At 50.9% G+C, this 21,486-nt stretch overlaps 2 protein-coding genes across 4 annotated transcripts in view; one reads left to right on the top strand and one right to left on the bottom strand.

Moving 5' to 3' along the window:
* Nucleotides 1–8,232, bottom strand: part of LOC115650668 (maestro heat-like repeat-containing protein family member 2B) — a 29,606-nt gene extending 21,374 nt beyond the window's left edge. For 2 of the 3 annotated variants that reach the window (XM_030560950.1, XM_030560951.1), the window contains exons 1-2: nucleotides 8,144–8,232; nucleotides 5,769–5,897 (exon numbers count right to left, since the gene is read on the bottom strand). The gene's annotated coding sequence lies outside the window, so the exon portion shown is untranslated. The remainder of the gene's footprint in view (nucleotides 1–5,768; nucleotides 5,898–8,143) is intronic. The other variant, XM_030560952.1, reaches the window with a different exon arrangement.
* An 8-nt stretch (nucleotides 8,233–8,240) lies between these two features.
* Nucleotides 8,241–11,586, top strand: LOC115650677 (zinc finger protein 7-like). The gene is made up of 3 exons (XM_030560963.1): nucleotides 8,241–8,395; nucleotides 10,779–10,895; nucleotides 11,304–11,586. Exons 1-3 carry the CDS (start codon nucleotides 8,344–8,346, stop codon nucleotides 11,447–11,449), a joined length of 315 nt encoding a protein of 104 aa, XP_030416823.1. The 5' UTR covers nucleotides 8,241–8,343; the 3' UTR covers nucleotides 11,450–11,586.
* Nucleotides 11,587–21,486: the final 9,900 nt, after the last annotated feature.

Raw genomic sequence — 21,486 nt, 5'->3', positions numbered from 1 at the left:
CGCTGCACTGCAGCCCCTCCACAGCGCAGCGCACGCTGCTACTGCTATCCCCAACTCACTCCTGCCCCCTTGCCCTGACAGCTCCATTCCCCGTGCTGCCCTGCTAAGGCAGGATGGGCGGGGGGAACAAGGCAGGGGCTGGGTCAGTGCAGGTCCCATTTAATCCATCTCCTCTCTGAGTCAGCCAGTTTTTCCAGCCTCTCCCAGGCGGCCTGGCCACCATCTCTTGCTGGCAGTGTCCGAGGCAGGGCCGGCTCTAGGCACCAGCCCTCCAAGCATGTGCTTGGGGCGGCACTTTCTATGGGGTGGCAAACCCCCCCACCTTTTTTTTTTGCTTGGAGTGGCAAAAAGCCACTCGCCCTGTCAGCGCACGAGCCGGGATCCACGCTCCCAGCCCAGCAGCGCCCTGCACAGCCCACTCGGGCGGGGACACGCTGCTCCGCCCTGGGGAGACTCAGAGCAGCAGCAGGACCCTTCCTGCCTCCCTGCATCCCGGGCCCCGCTTCCCTCCCTCCCCAGCTCCTCACACACTCCAGAAGCTCCTCTCGCAGCCGCAGCCCAGGCTCGGCTCCCCCTCCCTTCCCAGCTCCTCACATACTCCGGGAGCCCCTCTCGGTGCCGCTGCAGCCCATGCTCGGCTCCAAGGCCTGGGCTACGGCGGTGAGAGGGACTCCCAGAGTGTGTGAGGAGCCGGGGAGGGAGGGAAGCGGAGTCCCCTGGAGCTAAGCCCAGGCTGCAGCAGCGAGAGGGGCTTCTGGAGTCTGTGAAGAGGAGAGTGGCCGGCTGGGTTCGTCGGTGCTGAGCAGGTAGCCCCGCAGCCGGAGATCCTCGCCTTCCCACCCGTGGGGGTTGGGCCAGGGTGCGGTGAGGCTGAAGAGCAGCAGGTCCAGGGGGCTCTCCAGGTCCTCGGCCGCCACCTCGCCAGCATGTCGTGAGCAAGAACTGATCCACCTTGGCCACCAGCAGCGCCGCGAAGCCCAAGAAGGGGGCCGTGTTCTCCATGCCGCCCCGCAGCTGCACCACCACCTGGAAGTACTCCCGCTCCGTGCTGCCCAGCAGCTCCACCCGCATGGGGACGGAGTCACGGCTGGGCCAGGGCTCAGCCGCCATCTGCTGGTAGCGGATCCCACGTTTGGGGGTGGGGAGCAGAGGGTGTAGGTGGCGGGGGAGAGAGAGCCCAGTGCTGGGGTGGCAGGGTGGGTGGCAGGGGTGGGGGCAGGGCTGGGGTGGGGGGCAGCCAAAAACTTTTTGCTTGCTTGGGGTTGCAAAAAACCTAGAGCTGGCCCTGGTCCAAGGCTCCTGGCCTAGGGAGAGTTAGGATTCCAGACAAGGCAATGCAGGTTCTGGGTGGGGGACACTGCGGAATGGAGCCCCCCTGAGCCTGGCAGACAACCCCTCGGGCAGCCATCCCAGGGTGGTGGTGGGGTGCTCAGTGCACTTTGCAGAGCCATGTTATTGCTGTGGGAAGCCGTGTTCACCTTCCCAGACAACAGAGTCAGGAAATAGAACCCAGAAGGCCTGACTCTCAGCCCCTCCCCCTTCCTGCTCTAATCACTAGACCCCACTCCCACCCCAGGGCTGAGAATAGAACCCAGGAGTCCTGGCTCTCAGCCTATCCTCCTCCCTACTCTAATCACTAGGCTCTACTGTTACCCCAGAGTTGGGAACACAGTCCTGGAGTCCTGATTTGCTGACCCTCTGCTCTAACCACTAAACCAGGACTGCACAACTCGTAAAGTGGCGAGGGCCATATTACTCCAAAGAGAACAGCTGAGGGCCGAACCCACCAGGCCCTGCCAAACACATACCCCCAGTACAGCCAAGCCCCCACCGAAACACACCACCACCCAGCCCCCCTGAAATACTCCCTGCCCCCAAGCACCGCCTGCCCCACGGAAACAAACCCTCCTTCCCCAGCGCTGCCCCGCCGAAATAGCGGTATTGAACCTTGGTAATAAGTTATAGCGGGCCCCGAAGGTAGTATAATTAAGGTAAAAGAAAAATGTCTTTTTGCTAGAAGTAGAATAAGATCTTCCTCCTTCCCCCTTTATAATCAATGGCCCTGTTGAATGAATGAGGTGCGACTGAGGAAGGCAGCATCTCCAGATAGCTGCACCCCTTGGAGAGGGGATGGGAGCCAGACCAGAGCAGTAGAACAGGTCAGCCACTGACCCTCGCTCACCTCCTCAGCCCCTAACTGCCCCGGTCTCGCCTCCTCAGACCCCTGCCACTGACCACCCACCCGCCTCCTCAACCCCCAACTCCCCCGGCTCACCTCCTCAGCCCCCCTCCCTCACCTGCCACCCACTCACCTGACCCCTGCCACTGCCTGCCCGCTCACCTCCTCACTCCCCGCCACTGCCCGCCTGCCCCCTCAGCCCCCCTTCCTCACCTGCTGCCCGCTCACCTGACCCCTGCCACTGCCTGCTCGCTCACCTCCTCACTCCCCGCCACTGCCCGCCTGCCCCCTCAGCCCCCCTCCCTCACCTGCTGCCCGCTCACCTGACCCCTGCCACTGCCTGCTCGCTCACCTCCTCACTCCCCGCCACTGCCCGCCTGCCCCCTCAGTCCCCCTTCCTCACCTGCTGCCCGCTCACCTACCTTTTTGAATGCACCACGGCCATAGGGAGCAGAGACATGGACTCCTACAAAACACATTCCCAGATACACCTCCAATGCTGCATCCCCCCCACCTCCCCACTGTCTGCCATCCCTTCCCCAACCTCCACATAGCCATTCTCAGCCTATTGCTAACAGTTCCTCTCAGCCTTCAGCACTATAAATAAATAAAACATGGTGTTACAAAAGGTAGAGTGTGCCACAGAAACATGATCTGGATGTCAGTAAGGTTTTTGATACAGTTCCACGCGGGAAACTATTTGTTAAATTGGAGAAGATGGGGATCAATATGAGAACCAAAAGGTCAATAAAGAATTGGTTACATGGGAGGCTACAAGGGGGTCATATTGAACGGTGAGTTGTCAGGCTGGAGGGTGGTTACTAGTGGAGTTCCTCAGATCAGTCTTGGGACCAATCTTACTCAACACTTTTATTAGTGATCTTGGCACAAGAAGTGGGAGTGGGACACAAAGCCGGGAGGGATTGCCAGTATGGAGGAGGGCAGGAAAATCATACAAGAAAATCTGCATGTCCTTGAAAGCTGGAGTAATAGAAAGTGCATAACTTTGCAATAAGCTGGGAATTTATCAATTGAAGTGACAGAGGAGGAGAAAGACCAATGTGCATTGGTTGATCACAGGATAATTATGAGCTGCCAATACAATGCAGCCGTGAAACAGGTTAATGCAGTCCTAGGATGCATCAGGCGAGGTATTTCCAGTAGACACATGAAAGGGTTAGTGCTGTTATACAAGGCACTGATGAGACCTCATCTGAAATACACCTCGACCTTCTGGCCTTAAAGTCTATGAGTCTATAAACTGTGCTTTGCATTGCACAGACACTGAAGGAGATCAGGGCCGCATAATGCAGCTCATGGCTGAGACTCTGACTTTGAGATCAACCCCTCCATTGTGATGGACACTGCACAGACAGAGTGGGACCATCCTTGCCCCAAAGAGATCACAATCCTAAAGTACACAATCAGTAAGAGGAAAGCAAAGGGGAGCTGCGCCTTTCCCAAGGCCACCAAGCAGGTCAGTGACAGAGCCAGGAACAGACCCCAGTAACTCCAGTGCCCCATCTCCTGCAGCTTGGAAAGGTCCCCAGACCCCATGGTATTAGGCTGCAGGAAAAGGTGGTTTGTCCATGGATGCACAGGCTGTTTTGGCAGGGCAGCTCAGCTGCAATCCCTGCAAACAGCCTGGGTGTGTCCTCTGAGTCAGGAGAAGTCAGTGTTCAGCCCTGCGCGGCTGTGTTCCTGGCTCATACCTCCAGCACTCACTGCTGCCCCTCCCTTACCAGCTGCACTGGTCAGCCACACCCAGGCCTCAGTAAGGTTACTGTCCCCCTCAACCTCAAACCTTCAAACCGGGACATGGTGCACTGGTGCCAGTCAGAGTGCACTAGTGTAAATTCTGTCTATACTAAGGGCTTGCACCAGTGCCTAAAAACACCAGTGTGGCAGAGACCTTCAGTGACCAAAACAGCAGTACAGTGGCACTAGAACTGGGATCTATTTCTAGCTCCATCACGAACAGCCTGGGTGACCTTGGACACGTCAGTGTTTCTCCTCCCAACTTTAGTCTCTTTATTCAGCTGCCCACGCACTGGGGTCTCCTCTCTCTCCAGAGCTGCTCACCACTAAAATCTGTGTGCGTGTCACCAGAGCTAAGGCAGTTCAGCTCTGGAATAGTCTTACAAGGGTGGCTGTGGAGTGTCTTTCCCTAGAAGTTTTTAAGAAAAGGTAGGACAAGCCTCTGTCAGAGATAATCTACATATTCTTGGTTCTGCTTCAGTAGAGAGAGCTGGACTTGATGACAGCTTGAGCTCCTGTCCAGCTCTACATTTCTGGGATGCCATGAAATATATACGTATAAAAACAAACCATACAGAAAAAAAAACAAGACCACCACAACATAATGTCAGGCAATTCAGAAAAACAACAACAAAAAAATACACTCCACAGCATAAAATGACAATACAAAGGAAAAGAAAGCAACACAATGCAAAATAACACAGCCTAGGGCAAAGTACACAATGGAAAAGAGCTTAACTCAAACCAACACAACACAGGCACCAAACAAGCTGAGGCAAAACAATGCACCATAAAACTATGCAACACAACACGGTACAATCCCAGTTCCAAATGGCACCATGCAAAACAGCTCAGCGTAGAACAAGGCACAGCACAAGAGAGAATTATTTCAATGTAGGCCTGGAAGGGATCTTGAGAGGTCGTCTACTCCAGCCCTTTGTGCTGAGGCAGGACCAAGCATCCCTAGACATTCCCAGACTGCTGTATCTCTAACCTGGTCTTAAAAACCTCCAGTGAAGGAAATTCCACAGACTCCCTTGGAAGCCAATGCAAGGCAAACAAAGACCAAAACAACACTGTACACACACACACGCTGGGCTTGGGGTTAAGGGGAGAGGCAAGAATTCAAACAATCTGGGTTCGCTTCCCAGTTTTGCCCCCGATTCTCCACACAAACAAGCAAATTACTTCAGCTCTCTGAGCTTCAGTTTTCCCATCTGTAAAATGGAGAGTCGCCTCCCACCATTGGCCTATTTAGCCTTTGAGCTTTTTGTGGCAAGGCCTCTCTGTCCCTGCAGGCATGTCGACACTGCAGTCAGACACTGGCGGCTGGCCCGTGCCCGCTGACTTGGGCTCACACAGCTCAGGTTGTGGGGCTGTTTAATGGTGGTGTCCATGTTCCCGCAGGGACTGCAGCCCAAGGTCTGGCACCCTCCCACCTCACAGGGTCCTACAGCCTGGCTCCAGCCTGAGCCCAGACATCTACACTGCAATTAAACAGCCTCTTCGCCTGACCTCAGTTGGCGATTCTGCAACTCCCGGCATTACAGGATCCCTGATTTTGTTTCGGGTCCCTGAAGCATCTGGCAACATGTGGGGGCAGGATCTCTGTCGGGGTCTGTGCAGTGCCCGGTACAGTGGTGGGGCATGATCTCGGTCGGGGTCAGTGCAATGCCAGACCCAATGGGACACAGATCTCAGTCAAAGTCTCTCAAGTGCCCAGCACAATGGACGCATCAGTTTGGGTCACAGTCAGGCGCTGGCACAAGGGGGGCCGTGATCTCGGTCCAGGTCTCAGTTTTACCTGGCACACCATGGGGTCTGATCTCACCTGGGGTCTCTGCAGCGCCTGGCAGAACAAGGCCCAGATCTCAGTTGGGGTCTCTGCAGCGCCTGGCAGAACAGGGCCATGCTCAGTACCGTAGGAGCCCTGATCTCAGTCAGACACCTGGAGAGAAAACTGGGAAGATTTTTGAGAATTCAATATCAGTATTTCAGAAATGAGGAGAAAATGGGGCAGAAACTAAGTATTTGCCAATATAAGGGACAAGCATCAGGTAGGGAGATTTTATGTCACCATTCAACCACTCAAGAGAAAAGAGGGGAAATTGGAGGGGATTATACAGGGATATTGAATCAACAACAGAATGGGATGGATTCTTCTTGCCTCATGTTCACATGGACAGCAGGGAGCTCTGGGTGATGTGGCCTTCACAAAGGAGAGGAGTGGGGCTGGAATGAGATCACTGGCTGTGGGGATGGGCTGGCAGTAGGGTCTGGGAATGTGACTAGTACAGGGGTCGGCAACCTCTCAGAAGTGCTGTGCCGAGTCTTCATTTAGTCACTCTGATTTAAGGTTTTGCTTGCCAGTAACACATTTTAATGTTTTCAGACAGTCTCTTTCTAAGGACACTGTAGGTGAAAATGGGGGGGAAACACCCCAAACCTGAGTTTTGAACTGGCCATTGGCAAAGGGGAGAGAAAATGGGGCACAATCGGGGGAGGGGAACAGGGAACTTCTCAGGGATTTGAGGGAAGGGGGGGTCATTCTGGGTGTCGCTTGTTGCTCTCTAGGGAGAATGTAGGGATATTTAAAGGTTTATATTAAACATGGTTTATGTGAGAAATGATTTATTGATTTATTGTTAATTAATACTTTAGAACTTAAGGTTTATGTTAGAAGTAAATTTGGAATGATTTATTGTTAGAAATAGCTGTGTCTGTGTGAAGCCAAAGAGATACTTTGTATAAAACTTGTTCAATGTCAATAGACTCTAAGTGCCTGTTCCCTAAGTGAAACTTTGTAGCGCTCAATTGGTCAATTGACAGCGCGGGAGCTGTCAATGGACTCTGTAAGCTGCTAAATTGGGTAATTGACTCAGCGCGCAATTGACCCTATGCCTCAGACAAAACTGTATAATTACTACAAATAGAGACCCCCACCTCTGTACATTCATTTTTATCTAAAGATAAAAAGTGTATTTGAATGAGTGCCTAGTTTAACAGCCCAAAAGATAAAGAGTGTATGTGAATGAGTGCCTAGTTTAAATGATGAATGAATGGTTAGGGAGTTACCAGCCTGAAAAATTCAGTGTCGGCCGAAGAAGGTGTCAAGTGGAATCAACCAGATGACCCCCGGAGGGCGAACTGGAATCCACCCCAAGCACCTACAGAATGGAGCCAGCCACCTGCTGATTGATCAAGCAACAGCAGAATGAAACAACTCCCATGAACTAACATAGGGAAAAATCCCTATAAAACTGGACTCTAAAGACTGAGGACTTTGAGTCTATGGTTCTGCTGCCAGCCTCCAGGAGCATCAGGTGCACCTGACCCGGACTCGGCTCCACTCTTGTGTACAGGGTACCTGGCCAGTATTCTGTCACAAGCAACTTTAGGCTGGTAACTATAATATCCATATAGAACCTGTATGAATGATTGTGTGAATGGATATGTGTATATATATATATATATCTATCTCCGTTCACTTATATATATATATAAGTAATCATAGGAATAAGTAGCCAAACAACATTGTTTGCTGTTATCTTTTATTTTATTATGGTATTGACAATAAATGTGACAAATGTCTTATCCCCTTGAATAAGATCCTGCTGGTTTTTACTGGTCTAGTATAATTGGTATAACAAGAAAGGGGGCAGGACAGGAGAGGAGGGGGGTCCCCACGGGAGGGGGAAGCGGTAAATCCGAGGGGATCTCAGCCCCCCCTTTCTCTCCCCGCTCCTCGGGGGTCACCTGCTCTTCCCCCCAGCGATGTCCGGGCTGCACAGACATTTCCCACCTGCCCGTTTCCCAGCCCGGTCTCACCCCCCCGCCTGGCCCCAACCACGGACCCCAGTGGGGCCGGGCGCCTCCCCCCGCACCCCCCGTGGGGCCCCAGGGCAGAGCCTGGCCGGGCCCGAGGGGCGCTGGGCTCCTGCGGGGACAGCAGCTCCGAGCCCCCCGGGGGCGCTGCCCCCCCAGGGAGCAGATCCCGGCGCTGCGAGATGCTGGGTCCCCCCCGGACACTGGGGCAGAATCACCGCCCGGCCCCGCCCCCGGGGCTCGCTCCGGGACCTGGAGGCTGCAGCTCCGCGGCAGAACCCGGGCGACCCCAGGGCGGCTCCAGCGGGAGCAGGGCCCGGCCCTTAATGAAGGGCTCTCCCGCCGCGATCTGCGCATGCCCACAGCTCCAACGGCACAAACCCTTCTCCGGCCCCGGGAGAGGCTCCAACGGGCAAAGCCGCAGCACGCAACGTTCCTTCACAGCCCGGCCCGGCTCCGGCCCCCCTTCAACGTCACTTCCGCTCCTGGGAGAGTCAGGAACTACATCTCCCAGCCTGCCCCGGGGGCGCCTCCGCTCTCTCCAGCCCAGGGAAGGGAGTGTTCAGCATGTGAAATCGCGCATGCGCCGAACGAGCCCTGCTGGGGGTGGGAGAACAAAGTTGTTGCGACCCTGTGAGCAGGGATGGGGCTGAGCCGCTGCTGCTCCCCGGGCCCGGCCGGGTGGGGGCTTCCTCCAGCTGGGGCCCGCCCCCTGGGCAGCCCCGGGCTCTGCCCGCCCGAGCCCCAGCCCGGAGCCCCCGGGGAGTGAGAGACCCGGGGTGGGGGGGGCTCTGCCCCGGGGAACCTGGGAGCAGCCTCAGATCTGCCTCAGCCCCAGTGGAGCTGCAGCAGGATCCGCCCCGGCCCCCTGGGGTGGCGGGGGGGGGGGGTGAGCCGGGGGCCCTGTGAGGAGGGGGGTGGCGGGCAAGGTCGGTGGCGGGGGGGGGGTGGGGTTGAACTGTCTCTGGGCAGCCAGGAAATTTCCCGGGGGAGGTTAGGTAATTGGATCCTGTAAAATCCAGGGAGATTTGCCCCCCATCCCACAATGATCAGTTCTCTCTTTCTCCCCTGATTTCCACACCCCCATGTCTCCGTGATTCTGATTTTCCACCTTCAGTTGCATAGTTTGTGACATGTTTTCTCTGCAGATCTCAGAGGTTGATATAAAATACCCTAAACATTTTCCCCACTTCTCTCTAGTTCTTTGTTTCTAATTGAATATGCCCTGAGATTTTCCCTTGTCTCTCTAATTATAAAATACCAAGAAAATATCAGATTTACATCACTTCTTGTTTCTTACATTCTCCTTTTTCGGAAGAATTAGAGGCTGTTGCTCCTGAATTTTAGCATTTAATTCCCCAGCCTTCTCCTCACACAGAGGGAGTTTAATTCTCCCTCCCATTACGCCTCAGTCACTAGATTTCCTAATGCGCCAAAATGTGTTTTTGCAATGTCACAGTTCAGGGGTAGCTAAGCCTTTGACCTGCCTCCATGGTCTGCTCAAGGAATGGCCCCTCAGGTATCAGGACTCTAGCCAGCTCCTCTCTATGGGTAGGGACCCACATGCCTCTCCTTTTTGACCAGTGTGAAAGGATTGCAGCTTGTCCTCCACTGTGTTTGCTGGACTAACGTCCAGTTCCTGTGCTTTGCTTTCTCTCCAGGGGCTGTGAGCAGTGTGTCTGAAATAGAGGTGGGACTTTTGGTGATACTTGTATGACGCCAATACACACCTCAGTTTCCTGCTGTGATTGGTATTGCTATGATTATAAAGAGCAGGAGATATGAGCTGTTTGTCATGTAGCTGTCATGGGGCGATATGAATGAGTCATTAAGGACTGGCTGGGAGTAACCTACATCAATGGAATACCCAACAGAGATAAGGGAATGACTGTCACCCAGGGCTGCCCAGAGGATTCAGAGGGCCTGAGGTCTTCGGCAGCATGTCCCCCTTACCCTCTCTGACACCACAGAGCATTTCCCCCATGTCCCCCTTACCAGCTCTGATGCCGCAGAGCATTTACCCTGTGTCCCCGTTCCCTGGTCCCCCTCCTGTTTGACTCAGTTTATATAGTAATATTCTCAGCTATACTTTTGCTTAACCAATCATTGTACTGAAATTTAACTAACTAATCCTAACACATTGAAACATAATTCTCTAACCAATAACCACTACCCTAATTAACTTACACCTAGCAAAATTAATTATGCAGCAGAGAAAAACAATTAGAGACCAGACTGATTAACATTGTAAAAGTGGTGGCCATAAAGATAAAACAATACAAAAATGAGGGTTTCTCAGCCACAAGCATTGAGATGTGATTTCTTGCCAAACAGGCTGCTATCCAGCTAAGTTTTCTTTAACCATCTTAAAATCTGTTTCTTTATCTGGTGGTGATGGGCACTATCAGGATAGGATCATCTTCCTAACAGCCCAATAGCACCTTATTTCGGTGTGACTGGTTTGGGATGTGAGGATGTGACCCTTCGCTTCCCAGCTTATGGCTGAACCGGCTGCTTAGCCAAAGACCTTAGCCTAAGAACAAGGCCTCAGACTGTCACGGTAAGAGAAGGACCTTACAAATACAGACAGTGATTTTGATTCTTTGTTTTCATACTCCTGTAAGTAGCTAAGTGATAAAAATACAGCTAAGTTCTTAAACTATAGGCTTTACAGGCAGGCCTGAATATCTCTATTCTAACAGTGGGTTCTATCCCTTCCCTCATTCCATATCTGTCTTGTGTATTTAGATTGTAAATTCTTCAGGGCATGGGCCATCTATCATTCTCTGTTTGTATTTTGCCTAGCACAATGGGGACCCATTGTTAGTGGGTCCTTAGGCACTAAGGTAATGAATATGATTTATAACCATAATAACTCCCCTGTCACTTTGAGCCAAGGAAGCTGGCCTTGGGATGTTACTGCTTAAAAATGAGCTGGGGGTTAAAACCATGGACTATTCTTTCTGACAAGTATCCCACAAATTCCACTGACCTCCCTCGTTTTCTTTGCCTGCAGTAGGGTTTCCAGTTTCCAAACCTGATGTGATCTCACAGCTGGAACGAGGGGAAGAGCCATGGGTCCCAGACCTCCAGGGCTCTGAGAAAGAAGTGCTTCCAAGAACTGCCTTCCCAGGTGAGGACTCGGTTAAACCAACTCAACAACTGTGTGGGAATGCAGAAAACATTTGAGATGCCCTACAAAGACCCTGTGAGCTCTCCAAGTTCAGGATTGTTCCCTGCAGATGTGGAATCATTATGGCAGATGTGACTCATGGCATCCCTCCTATTCTGACTGACAACTGGCAGCAGGTCGCTCCCCGATCTCACTTTCCCCTGAGTGTTCTCGTAAGATGCAGACCAAAACTGATCCCTTCTTCTCTCCTCTGGGGAAGGTTTTGGGGAAAATCAGCTCCTGATAGGTTTGATCTCTCCCACACATATTTTGGATTGTTCATCCCTTTTTCCATTCCTCTCTCTGAGATTTTCTTTCTTTCTGGTGCAGGTGGTGATCTGTGTCTGGATTCTCTCTGTCTCCCTTCAGGTGATGGGATGGTGAGTCAGAATGAGGAGGAGAAATCCCATCAGGAAGATGCTGAGCAAGGAGAACCACATGGAACTTTATCAGGAAGATCCAAAGGGAAAGTTTCCGGGAGTTGTGCGCTCCCAGAAAAAAACAAAAGCCTGTGAGACATAGCAGAGGCCAGAGGGAAATTTTAGTAGCCTCTCAGACCTTGTAACAAGCGACAGAATCAACTTGGAAGAGACACGCTACACATGCCATGAGTGTGGGAAAAGCTTTAGTCAGAGCTCTGCCCTTTTCAGACATCAGATTCCACACAGGTGAGAAACCTTATGAATGCTCTGAGTGTGGGAAATGCTTCATCAATAGTTCAGCCCTCATCTCACATCAGCGAATCCATCCAGGAGAAGGGCCCCACACATGCTCAGAGCGCGGGAAAATCTTTAGTCGGAGCTTTACCATGAACACACATCAGAGAATCCACACAAGAGAGAAGCCCTACACGTGCCCTGAGTGTGGGAAAAGCTTCAATCGGAGCTCACACCTTATCAGACATAGGAAAATCCACATGGGTGAGAAACCCTATGGATGTTCTAAGTGTGAAAAATGTTTCTTTAATCGTTCAGGCCTCATCTTACATCGTAGAATCCACACACGAGAGAGGCCCTACACATGCTCTGGGTGCAGGAAAAGCTTCAATCAGCACTCAAGCCTCATTAGACATCAGAAAATCCACATAAGAGAGAACTGTAATAAATCCCTTGACTAGGGTTGGCCAAAATTTCTTTTAAAAAAAATCACCTTTGCTAATTCCCACATAGTGATTTTTGTACCATCTTCACCGTGGTCTCTCAGCTCCACCAGATAAGTTGCCTTCTTCTGCCTTTTGCAGTTCATCTTTCTTTGGGCTCAGTCCTATGATCTTTTCTATCAACTCCTTTCAATTTGGGTCATAGGAGTGTGTGTCCCTCCTGCCAGGAATGTTCATCAGCTCCAGGTGGGGGAGAGAGGTTTAATCCCAACAAGGTACACTGAGGCAAAAACTACAGTTATACTGTTCCCCCATTTCAAAGCGATTTTTAGTCATCAAGTTCTCCCTTGGGGAACAAATTGTTTCATTCCCAGTTGCTCTGATGTTGCTTCAGGTTGTGCTGGAGAGCAGATATTTTTATTATCATTGTCCACACTTAAAATATATTGAACTATAACAAAGAGCAGGAACAGGCCAGGGATAGGGGAAAAAGTCATTTCACCCATTGTAACAACAGATGTAGTTAGGGTAAGTCAGAGGGAGTCCCTTATTCCCCATCACTATTCTCCTTCAATCCATGCTAGAACCTAAGAATCCTTTTCCTTTCCCCAGTTGTGGGATGGGAGACTTCCAAAAGTGCTCCCTGTGCTATAGCACATGGCTAAGCTCAGAGTATAAACCCCAAATCTCCCCTGAGTTTTGCTTTTTGAATTCTGTATTTCCGATTACTTCAAGCCTGGTCATTGTGATTATTTACCAGTTTCTCTAGTACTGTTCCTACCACTGTTTCTGTAACATTTTTTGTTTTTTATGGAACAGGGTTGTTATTCCTTTGTCTAACCCCAACCTGGAAGGCCAGGGTGTCTGTTTTCTCTGGCTCCTCTCCACAAACAAATCTGACATGGTTGAACCTGCCAGGAGCAAACAAAAAGCCCCACCGGTCACACACACAAAGCAGTCAGACACACACAAGACACAGAAGAAACGGAATTATTTGAGCTATCAACATTTCCACTTTCCCACAGCATGTTAGTTCTGAAGGTTGTTTTAATTTATTTATTTTCTTGGAACCAGAAATGGGGAAAGAGAACAATGGAGTCAGAGGAATTAAAGCAGGAAGGGATAAGTCTCATGATTCATCACTAACCAAAGGCTTTGTAAACAGAGCGATAATGTTACTGAATGGTCTGGCTAACCCAGCAGTTAGACACAATCAGCTCTATGGGTGGTAAATTGACAGAGGCTCTGGCTGATGATCATGAAATAGCAGCTGTTTAAAGGTAACGTGCTTCTATTTCAGTGCCTCTGGAAGTACAGAAAACAATGATCTGTGTTAAAGGAAAGTTGCCATTTCTCAGAGCCCCGATTTCTATTGTGTGTGTACAGGAAGATTTGAATGTGTAGCAGGTAGTTTGGTAAAGCTTAGCTATTTTATGTGGGTAACAGGCTCCTGCCCACCTCCAGCAGAGGTTTCAATCACATACTATGGCAACTTACCAAATGTCACACAAATTAGTCCATTCCTCCCCATATTCAGTGTCTGACCCGAATGTTAGAATGAGGCAGAGAACTGGGAAAGCATCACAGCAGGTATACATTAAAAAGTGAGTTTAATCAGAGCTGGGATGCAGACAGAGCCTGTTCTACAGCTGGTGAAGTGACAGGGACACACTGCCACGAGTGCTGGCTCTGAAATAACAGCCGAAGCAGATCGAAGAGAATGAGCTCCTGTGGGAGCTATGGGCAGCTGCCCTGTCAGTGCATCACTCACCTGGCAGGTGTTACACAAAACACAGCACTTCCCCTCTGGAAGAGAAACACTTCCCCCCACTGCCACCACTTCATTATGCTGTCCATGAGGCTGTTTGTCCTGCAGGACTTTGATCTCTTCGGGTGTTCCATGGTGATTCATAACAGAGCCATTCGGGGAGCAGGAGTCATCCCAATGGAAATCTCTCCACTTCTTTCTCATTTTTACCTTCTTAGCCCTGGCTTTGGAGATGACATTAGCCTTATCCTGTCTTGACTTTAGGTAGGATTTTGATCACCTTCTGGGGCTTGGCAGCTTAGAACTTTTGAGGGCTTTTCTCTGCCTTTTTGGTCCCCACAGCAGTCAGTACGTTCTAGACATGGGCACAGTGACCTTCCTGAGGATTTTGAGAGCTTTAGCCAGCTTCTTGGGGGCTATTTTCCTGCTCACAGCCACTATCTTCTTCTCATGCCTTGTCCTGGGGGCCCAGCTGCTGGTTGAATGTGAAGGAGCCAAAGTGCTGGTGACTTTAGCCCGCACCAAGTTGCCTTTGCTCGTCAGACTCCTGAACCCCAACTGGACGTGGTTCTTGTTCTTCTGCACAGCACAGCCCTGGAGAAGAGGGATCTGCAAATGTACATCCATATGATCCCTTTGTTTAATTGATGTTATGTGTTTACATTCATTTCAAGTATCCCCGTATAGTGGAGCTCCTGAACATGCTAGAGAATGGAAATCAAAATGTTTTCCCTTTTTTCAAAAATAAAAGTAAAATAAGAGGCTTCTTAGAAGGCACTTGGATTTGGAGCAAGGACCACTTGATCTGCAGTCAAACACTTTGCCACTGAGCTGTACCCCCATGAGAGCAGATACTTTCCCCACTGTAGCTGAAGCACATCAGTGATTTGAATAGCAGAGCCAGGTTCTCTCTGGGGCACAGAGATTTTTCGGGGAGTTGGTGGCTCCTTTCTTTCCTCACTCTGGAGTAAACTCAGCTTTTTATTCCATGGTACATGTTTTATGGAATAACAACAGCAGCTTGAAGAAAGAGGAGAGTGAATATCTCCCTCTCAGGGCTGAAGGTGGCCACGTCCCCTCTGTCTGACCGTTGCCATTGCAGAAGAGAAGGTTTCAATGGAATTGAATGCCCTGGCTCAGACTAGAGACGCAGAAAGGTTTTGCTGTTCGCTGAACAGCAAAGGAAATTGTGTCTGTATGTGAAACTGAGGAGCGACATGAAATGCCCACAGGGTGGCGCAATGCCCTAAGCGAAGGCGGGAGGGTGAAGGAATGGGGCTGAGGAATGACTGACGTGGACTTACCTGGGATTGAAATGACATTTGTTTGTGTCGGGTAGTGAGAAATGTGACATTAATTCAGATGCAGGGTTGAGGCTTCTTTAGCTCCTTGTAGAACTAGAACTTGATTTCCCAGAAGGGAGAAAGGGAAAGTCTGGAGCTGCCTTTAGTCCCTGGCTGGAGCAGTGTATAAAAAAGTCTCCACAGACGCAGCTGGCAATTACAAGCCACTAAGGCTAGCTTCAATCCCAGGCAAATTGGGTGAAATTGTAGAGCCCAATTATTAGACACATAGGTAAACAGAATTTGTTGGGTGTAGTGGGGTGGTTACCTGCTCCTGCCCTGCGGGGCTTGAAACTGCCCAGGAGAGGGCTGTGGCTGGGGCAAGAAGCCTGGGCTGATTGGGGAAAGTAGGCTCAGCTGTGGCCATGCCCCAACCACGCCCAGCTGGCCCCTATAAGAGGCTGCGAGCCAGAAGTCCAGTCAGTCTTCCTCTGCTTATAGTTAGAGAAGGGCCTGGCTGCAGGGACCCAAGCAAGACATCTAGCTTGGGAGCAGGGCTGTGGAAGGGCCAGAGGAGCTGGGAGCTCTGGTCTGGAAAGCCCCCAGGCTGCAGGCCTGACTCTAGGCTGAATAGGTGCAGGGTTGCAATGGGGCAGCCCATGGGGAAGCAGAGGTGGCAGGTCCAAACCCTTTTGCCTGTGATGAGTGGCTCATACTGCAGTCTGCCCCAGTGAATGGAGGCTAGATGGAGACTGGGCAGTAGCCAAGACTGAGGTGAAGTGGGGATAGTGGGTGAGGGTTCCCCTGGAGGGGGAGACCCAGAACTGTGGGGGTACCGCCAGGGGGCAGCACCGAGTAAAAGGGCACCGGGGTCCTGGGAGGGACAGGGGGCCGACTGCAGTAAGATGGATCACCGGTCTACAGAGGGCACGCTGATGGCTGGAGAACTAATTCCCAAGACGACCAGGAGGAGGCGCCACCGGTCGAGTCTGCCCCCGCTTACATTGGGGAAGAATGAACATGGTTTTTGTAAAGAAAAATCATGCCTCACAGATCTACTATAATTCTTTGAGGGAGTCAACAAGCACGTGGATAAAGGTGATCCTGTAGATATAGTATACTTAGATTTTTATAAAACCTTTGACAAGGTCTCTCCTCAAAGGCTCTGAAGCAAAATGGGATAAGATGGACAGTCCTCTCTGGAATAGATAACTGGTTCAAATGCAGTAAAGAAAGGGTCTGGTTTTTCCGAATGGAGAGAGGTAAATAGTGGTGTCCCCCTGGGGTCTCTACTGGGACCAGCGCTGTTCAACATACTCCTAAGTGATCTGGAAAAAGGGGTAAATAGTGAGGTGGCAACATTTGCAGATGACACAAACCAACTCAAGTTAGTTACGTCCGAAAAAGAGTGCAAAGTGTGACAAAGGGATCTCACCAAACAAAGTGACTGGGCAGCAAAAAGGCAGATGAAATTCAATGTGGATCAATGCAAAGTAATGCACATGGGAAAACATGATCCCAATTCTACATCTAAACTGATGGGGTCTAAATTAGCTCTTACAACTTAAGAAAGAGATCTTGGAGTTACTGTGGATACTTCTCTGAAAACATCTACTCCATGTGCATTGGCAGTCAAAAAAGCGAACAAAATGTTGAGAAGTCATTAGGAAAGGGATGGCTAGTGAGACAGAAATATAATATTGGCTGTCTATAAATCTATGGTATGCCCACATCTTGAATACTGGAGCTGGTCCCCCATCTCAAAAAGATATATCGGAATTGGAAAAAGTACAGAAAAGGGCCACCAAAATGATTAGGGGTCTGGAACAGCTTCCATGTGAGGTGAGATTAATAAGACTGAGGGGAGTTTTCAGCTTGGAAAAGAGATGACTAAGGGGGGGGCTAGGATAAAGTACTTGGATAAAGTAAATAAAGACGTATCAGAGGGGTAGCCGTGTTAGTCTGGATCTGTAAAGAAGTGCTATTTACTCCTCATAACACAAGAACTAGAGGTCACCCCATGAAATGAATAGACAGCAGGTTTAGAACAAACCAAAGGAAAAGACAGTTACTCACCTTTGTAACTGTTGTTCTTCGAGATGTGTTGCTCATATCCATTCCAATTAGGTGTGCGCGCTGCGTGCACGTTCATCAGAAGATTTTTACCCTAGCAACACTCGGTGGGTCGGCTGGGCACCCCCTGGAGTGGCGCCGCTATGGTGCCGGATATATACCCCTGCCGACCCGACCGTCCCTCAGTTCCTTCTTGCCGGCTACTCTGACAGTGGGGAAGGAGGGCGGGTTTGGAATGGATATGAGCAACACATCTCGAAGAACAACAGTTACAAAGATGAGTAACCGTCTTTTCTTCTTCGAGTGCTTGCTCATATCGATTCCAATTAGGTGATTCCCAAGCCTTACCTAGGCGATGTGGTCGGAATGAGACGTTGCGGAATGTAAGACCGCTGAGCCAAAGGCGGCATCGTCTCTAGACTGCTGGAACAATGCGTAGTGTGATGCAAAGGTGTGGATGGAAGACCAGGTAGCCGCGCGACCTATTTCCTGGATGGGAACATGGGCCAGTAAAGCGGCAGATGAGGCTTGAGCCCGAGTAGAATGGGCGGTGAGATGGCCAACCGGAACTTGAGCCAAGTCATAGCATGTCCGGATACAAGGTGTCACCCAAGATGAGATTTGTTGGAAAGAGACCAGCATGCCTTTCATCCGGTCTGCAACAGCTACAAAGAGCTGAGGCGAACGTCAGAAGGGTTTGGTCCTCTCGATATAAAAAGGAAGAGCCCTGCGGACATCCAAAGTATGCAACTGTTCTTCCCGACGCGATGAGAGCGGCTTTGGGAAAAAAACTGGTAGAAAGACGTCTTGATTAATGTGGAAGGCAGAGACCACCTTAGGGAGGAATGTCGGGTGCGGTCGCAGCTGTACTTTGTCCTTGTGGAATACCATATACAGGAGATCCTCAGTCAAAGCTCGAAGTTCCAAGACTCGTCTAGCCGAGGTGATAGCGACGAGGAAGGCTGTCTTCCAGGAAAGGTACAGCAGCAAGCATGTGACTAAAGGCTCAAAGGGGGGACCCAAAAGCCTAGCTAACACCAGGTTTAGATCCCAGGTAGGGGTCGGGCGTTTGACCTGAGGGTACAGCCATTTTATCTTTTTGGCTTGCTAAACTCCCTCCCAACCTTGTAGGGTCCCAGACCCGGTATTGAGCCTGGGCTGAGATGTCTACACTGCAAATTTACCATCCCATGGCCCAAGACCCAGGAGCCTGAGCTGGCATGGGGCAGACCTGGGTGTTTCATTGAAGTGTGGGCATAGCCTAGCATTACATCTACACTGCCATTAACACACCCACTATTCTCAAACCCTGGGTCAGCTGATTCAGGCTTGTGCAGCTTGTGCTGAAGGGTAATAAAATTACAGTGTAGAAACTTGGGCTTGAGTCTGGCCTCTGAGACCCCATGAGGGGTGAAGGTCTCCGAGCCTGGGCTCCAGTTTGAGCACAAATGTCTACACCACAGGTTTTAGCCTCACAACCTGAGCCCCAGGAGCCCAGATCAGATCATCCAGGCCAGCTGGGCCGCAGGGCTTTTATCCCAGTATAGATGTACTCTCAGGGTATGTCTCCATTGCAATGTAAGCCCAGAGTTGGTAGAAGTCATGTCAGCGTCTCCAATACATAAACATAAACCACGAGGAAAAGACCCACTCACAAATAAGCTGGGCAGTGTCCTTCTCCCTACAGTTCGTAAGTCCAGCAACCAAAAGTCCTTTAATATGAGCCATCCCCTCTCTGCACCCCACTCACAGCTGTTGTCCTTAGTCAGTGCAAGCCCAGAGGTGCCTCTGGAGAGTTCACCTGCCATCTTGCGTGGAAATGGGGGAAAATAAGAAGGCACTGTACTCACTGTGCTGTGTGTTGTCTAGGGCCTCAGACATCCCTCCACAACCATCCTGTCCTAAAGTTGGTCTAACACATACATTTTAGTATCAGGCCCCAGGCCCCGACCCACTTGGCTTTGGAACCCATGCCCCTGCCTAGCAAGTGCTAATGAATTGAGGGTGACTCCCTCCACCGGGGTCTGCCAAGCACAGTTCTGCTGCCCTTGATTCACACAATAAGGATAACAACCCTTTATTTCTCCTGCCCCAATAACCAGGAGACTGGGAATCCAACACCAGCCAAAAGAGATCATTTAGGCAAGCAATCCATCCTATTTCCAACATACTGTAAAATCCACATGCAGACTCATACATGAAACCTTGCAAGAAAATCTTCCTGAGGGGGTCTGAAGCACCTGCTGCTGGAGGGAAGGAGGGAGCTGTGGGTTGGGATTGAGGAGCAGTGTGAGGAGGAGGGGCCTGTGGGTTGGGATTGAGAGGCACTGGGAATAGGAGGTGGCTGTGGGTTGGGACAGAGGAGACTGGTGAAGAGGAGCAGGCTCTGCTTGGGAGTGAGGAGCAATGAGCATAGGAGGGACTGAGGGTTGGGATTGAGGGACACTGGGCAAAGAGGGGACATGGGGTTGGGCTGAAGAGCATCCTCATTTGAGGATCCAGCAGGAAAGGGGAAGGCAGCAGGTGATTCTAATTCCGTAGAGATATTTTGTGTGTGTGTGTGCAGGAGAGGAACGTGCTATATGCCCAGAGGCCTTTATTCCTCCAGCCTGCAAGGACAAAGGGGCTGTCAGGAAGTTGCCCCTTCAATCTCCCCCACACAAAGGCCCTTCTTAGGAAAGACAAAATCCTGAAGAGAAAAAATAACATCAAAGAGGACTCCAGAAAGACAGATTTTTAAAATATAGTGAGTAGTTTATCACCTGACCAGGGACTTGAACCCTGGACCCTCAGATTAAGATGAGCTAGCCAGGCTCACAAAGCAGAAGAGCAAGATGGTGCAGAGCTGAAACTAGTTAAAAAAAAGAGAGAGGAAACAATAGGGGAAACCTGCTGCTCTCTCTCTCTTCCCAGCCCTGGCCTGGCCTGGTATTAGTGCTGGTTAAAAAGAGGGGGAAATAGCAGCATCTACCAGCCTTTCATAGCTGTACAAGACTCAGGCTCAATACAGAGGTGCCCATCTGCAAGTGCCGAATGGTCGGATTGGCTAATGCAGTCTGTAGATGTCCAGGGCACGCTGGGATATCGAGCCAAGTGTCCATCACCATCACTATTTCAAAGGGATAACGACAATGACTGGGAGGTTCACAACTGACTCAGTAGTTGCATACAAAGGTGCACGTTTGGCAGTTACATTGGGAAATTCTGGCTCCTTGTCAGGCTCAGGTTGGCCACCTCGGTCTAGATGTAGAAGTTACAACATTTAAACTTGAAAGAGGGGCCATTTTCCCCCTCATTTCACACCTTTACCTCCAAACACGATGACTTTCTGAATGAACCCTCCTCGTTCAGCCACAAGGTCTTGGGGTGGAGGTAGGAGTCAGGGCCGGCTTTAGGCCGATTTGCCCGATTCCCCCAAATTGGGCCCAGCGCCGGCCGGCAATGTCTCTCCCGGAAGCAAAGCTCAGCGTCTCCCAGAAGCAGCAGCTGTTGTTGCTAGGCAATGAGAGACACTGGCCGGCAGAGACAGCCCTGGCTGTCCCTGCAGGTCAGGAGGGGGTGGGAGGAGGGGGGAGAAGGCACACATGCTTTGCAGCCTTCTCCTCCCCTCCCCCCAGCACTTACCTGGAGGAGACGCCGAGGGAGCTTCTGGTCTGGTGGGAGACAGGAATCTCTGCAGTGGACCTCACCTACGTGAGCAGCTGCTGGGGCTTCCAACGGTGAGTGTTTGACCCTGTGATTCCGCGTGGGTTTGGGTTGGCTTTGTGGTTTTCGTGGTGTCGCTGTCTGAGGGTGAGTTTGTGCCTGCCTGTGTCTGTTTCAAAACTAAAGTGGGGATCATGTAATGTAACCCATGGAAAAAGCCCCGAGCTGGTACTTAGTGAGAGTTCATAAGAGTAGGGCACTTGGGGTTAGTGTTAGGGTTCCTATGGGTAGGGCTTCCCACCCTAAGGTTAGGGTTTCTAAGGACAGAGCACTTGCAGCTCTGGTGAGGGTTCATAAGGGTAGGACACTTGGACCAGGTGAGAGAGAGAGAGGGAGGTTTGTAGCTGGAAATCAAATACATCAAGAGGGGAGAATGTGAAAGGTCTGCAACACGGCACGGCAGGCTGAGACTTTTATCTCCCGCCCCCCCGGCAGAAGGGGAAACTGAGGCACGGCGTGATCTGATTCCCTTCTCCAAATTGTTTTGCAAAGCAAGGGGACTAGGGCTCCTATCCAAACCAGTTCCCTTCCCATCAACTCTGCTTTCCCTGCTGCAAGACCGCTGTAGGGGCTGAATATTTCCATTAAACTATGGCTCCTTCATTTGCCTGCAACAATAAAATA

Source organism: Gopherus evgoodei, chromosome 4, assembly GCF_007399415.2.
Source record: "Gopherus evgoodei ecotype Sinaloan lineage chromosome 4, rGopEvg1_v1.p, whole genome shotgun sequence".
Taxonomy (NCBI): domain Eukaryota; kingdom Metazoa; phylum Chordata; order Testudines; family Testudinidae; genus Gopherus; species Gopherus evgoodei.
The sequence above is the reverse complement of the archived record's forward strand: the minus strand, read 5'-3'. Positions and strand labels throughout refer to the sequence as shown.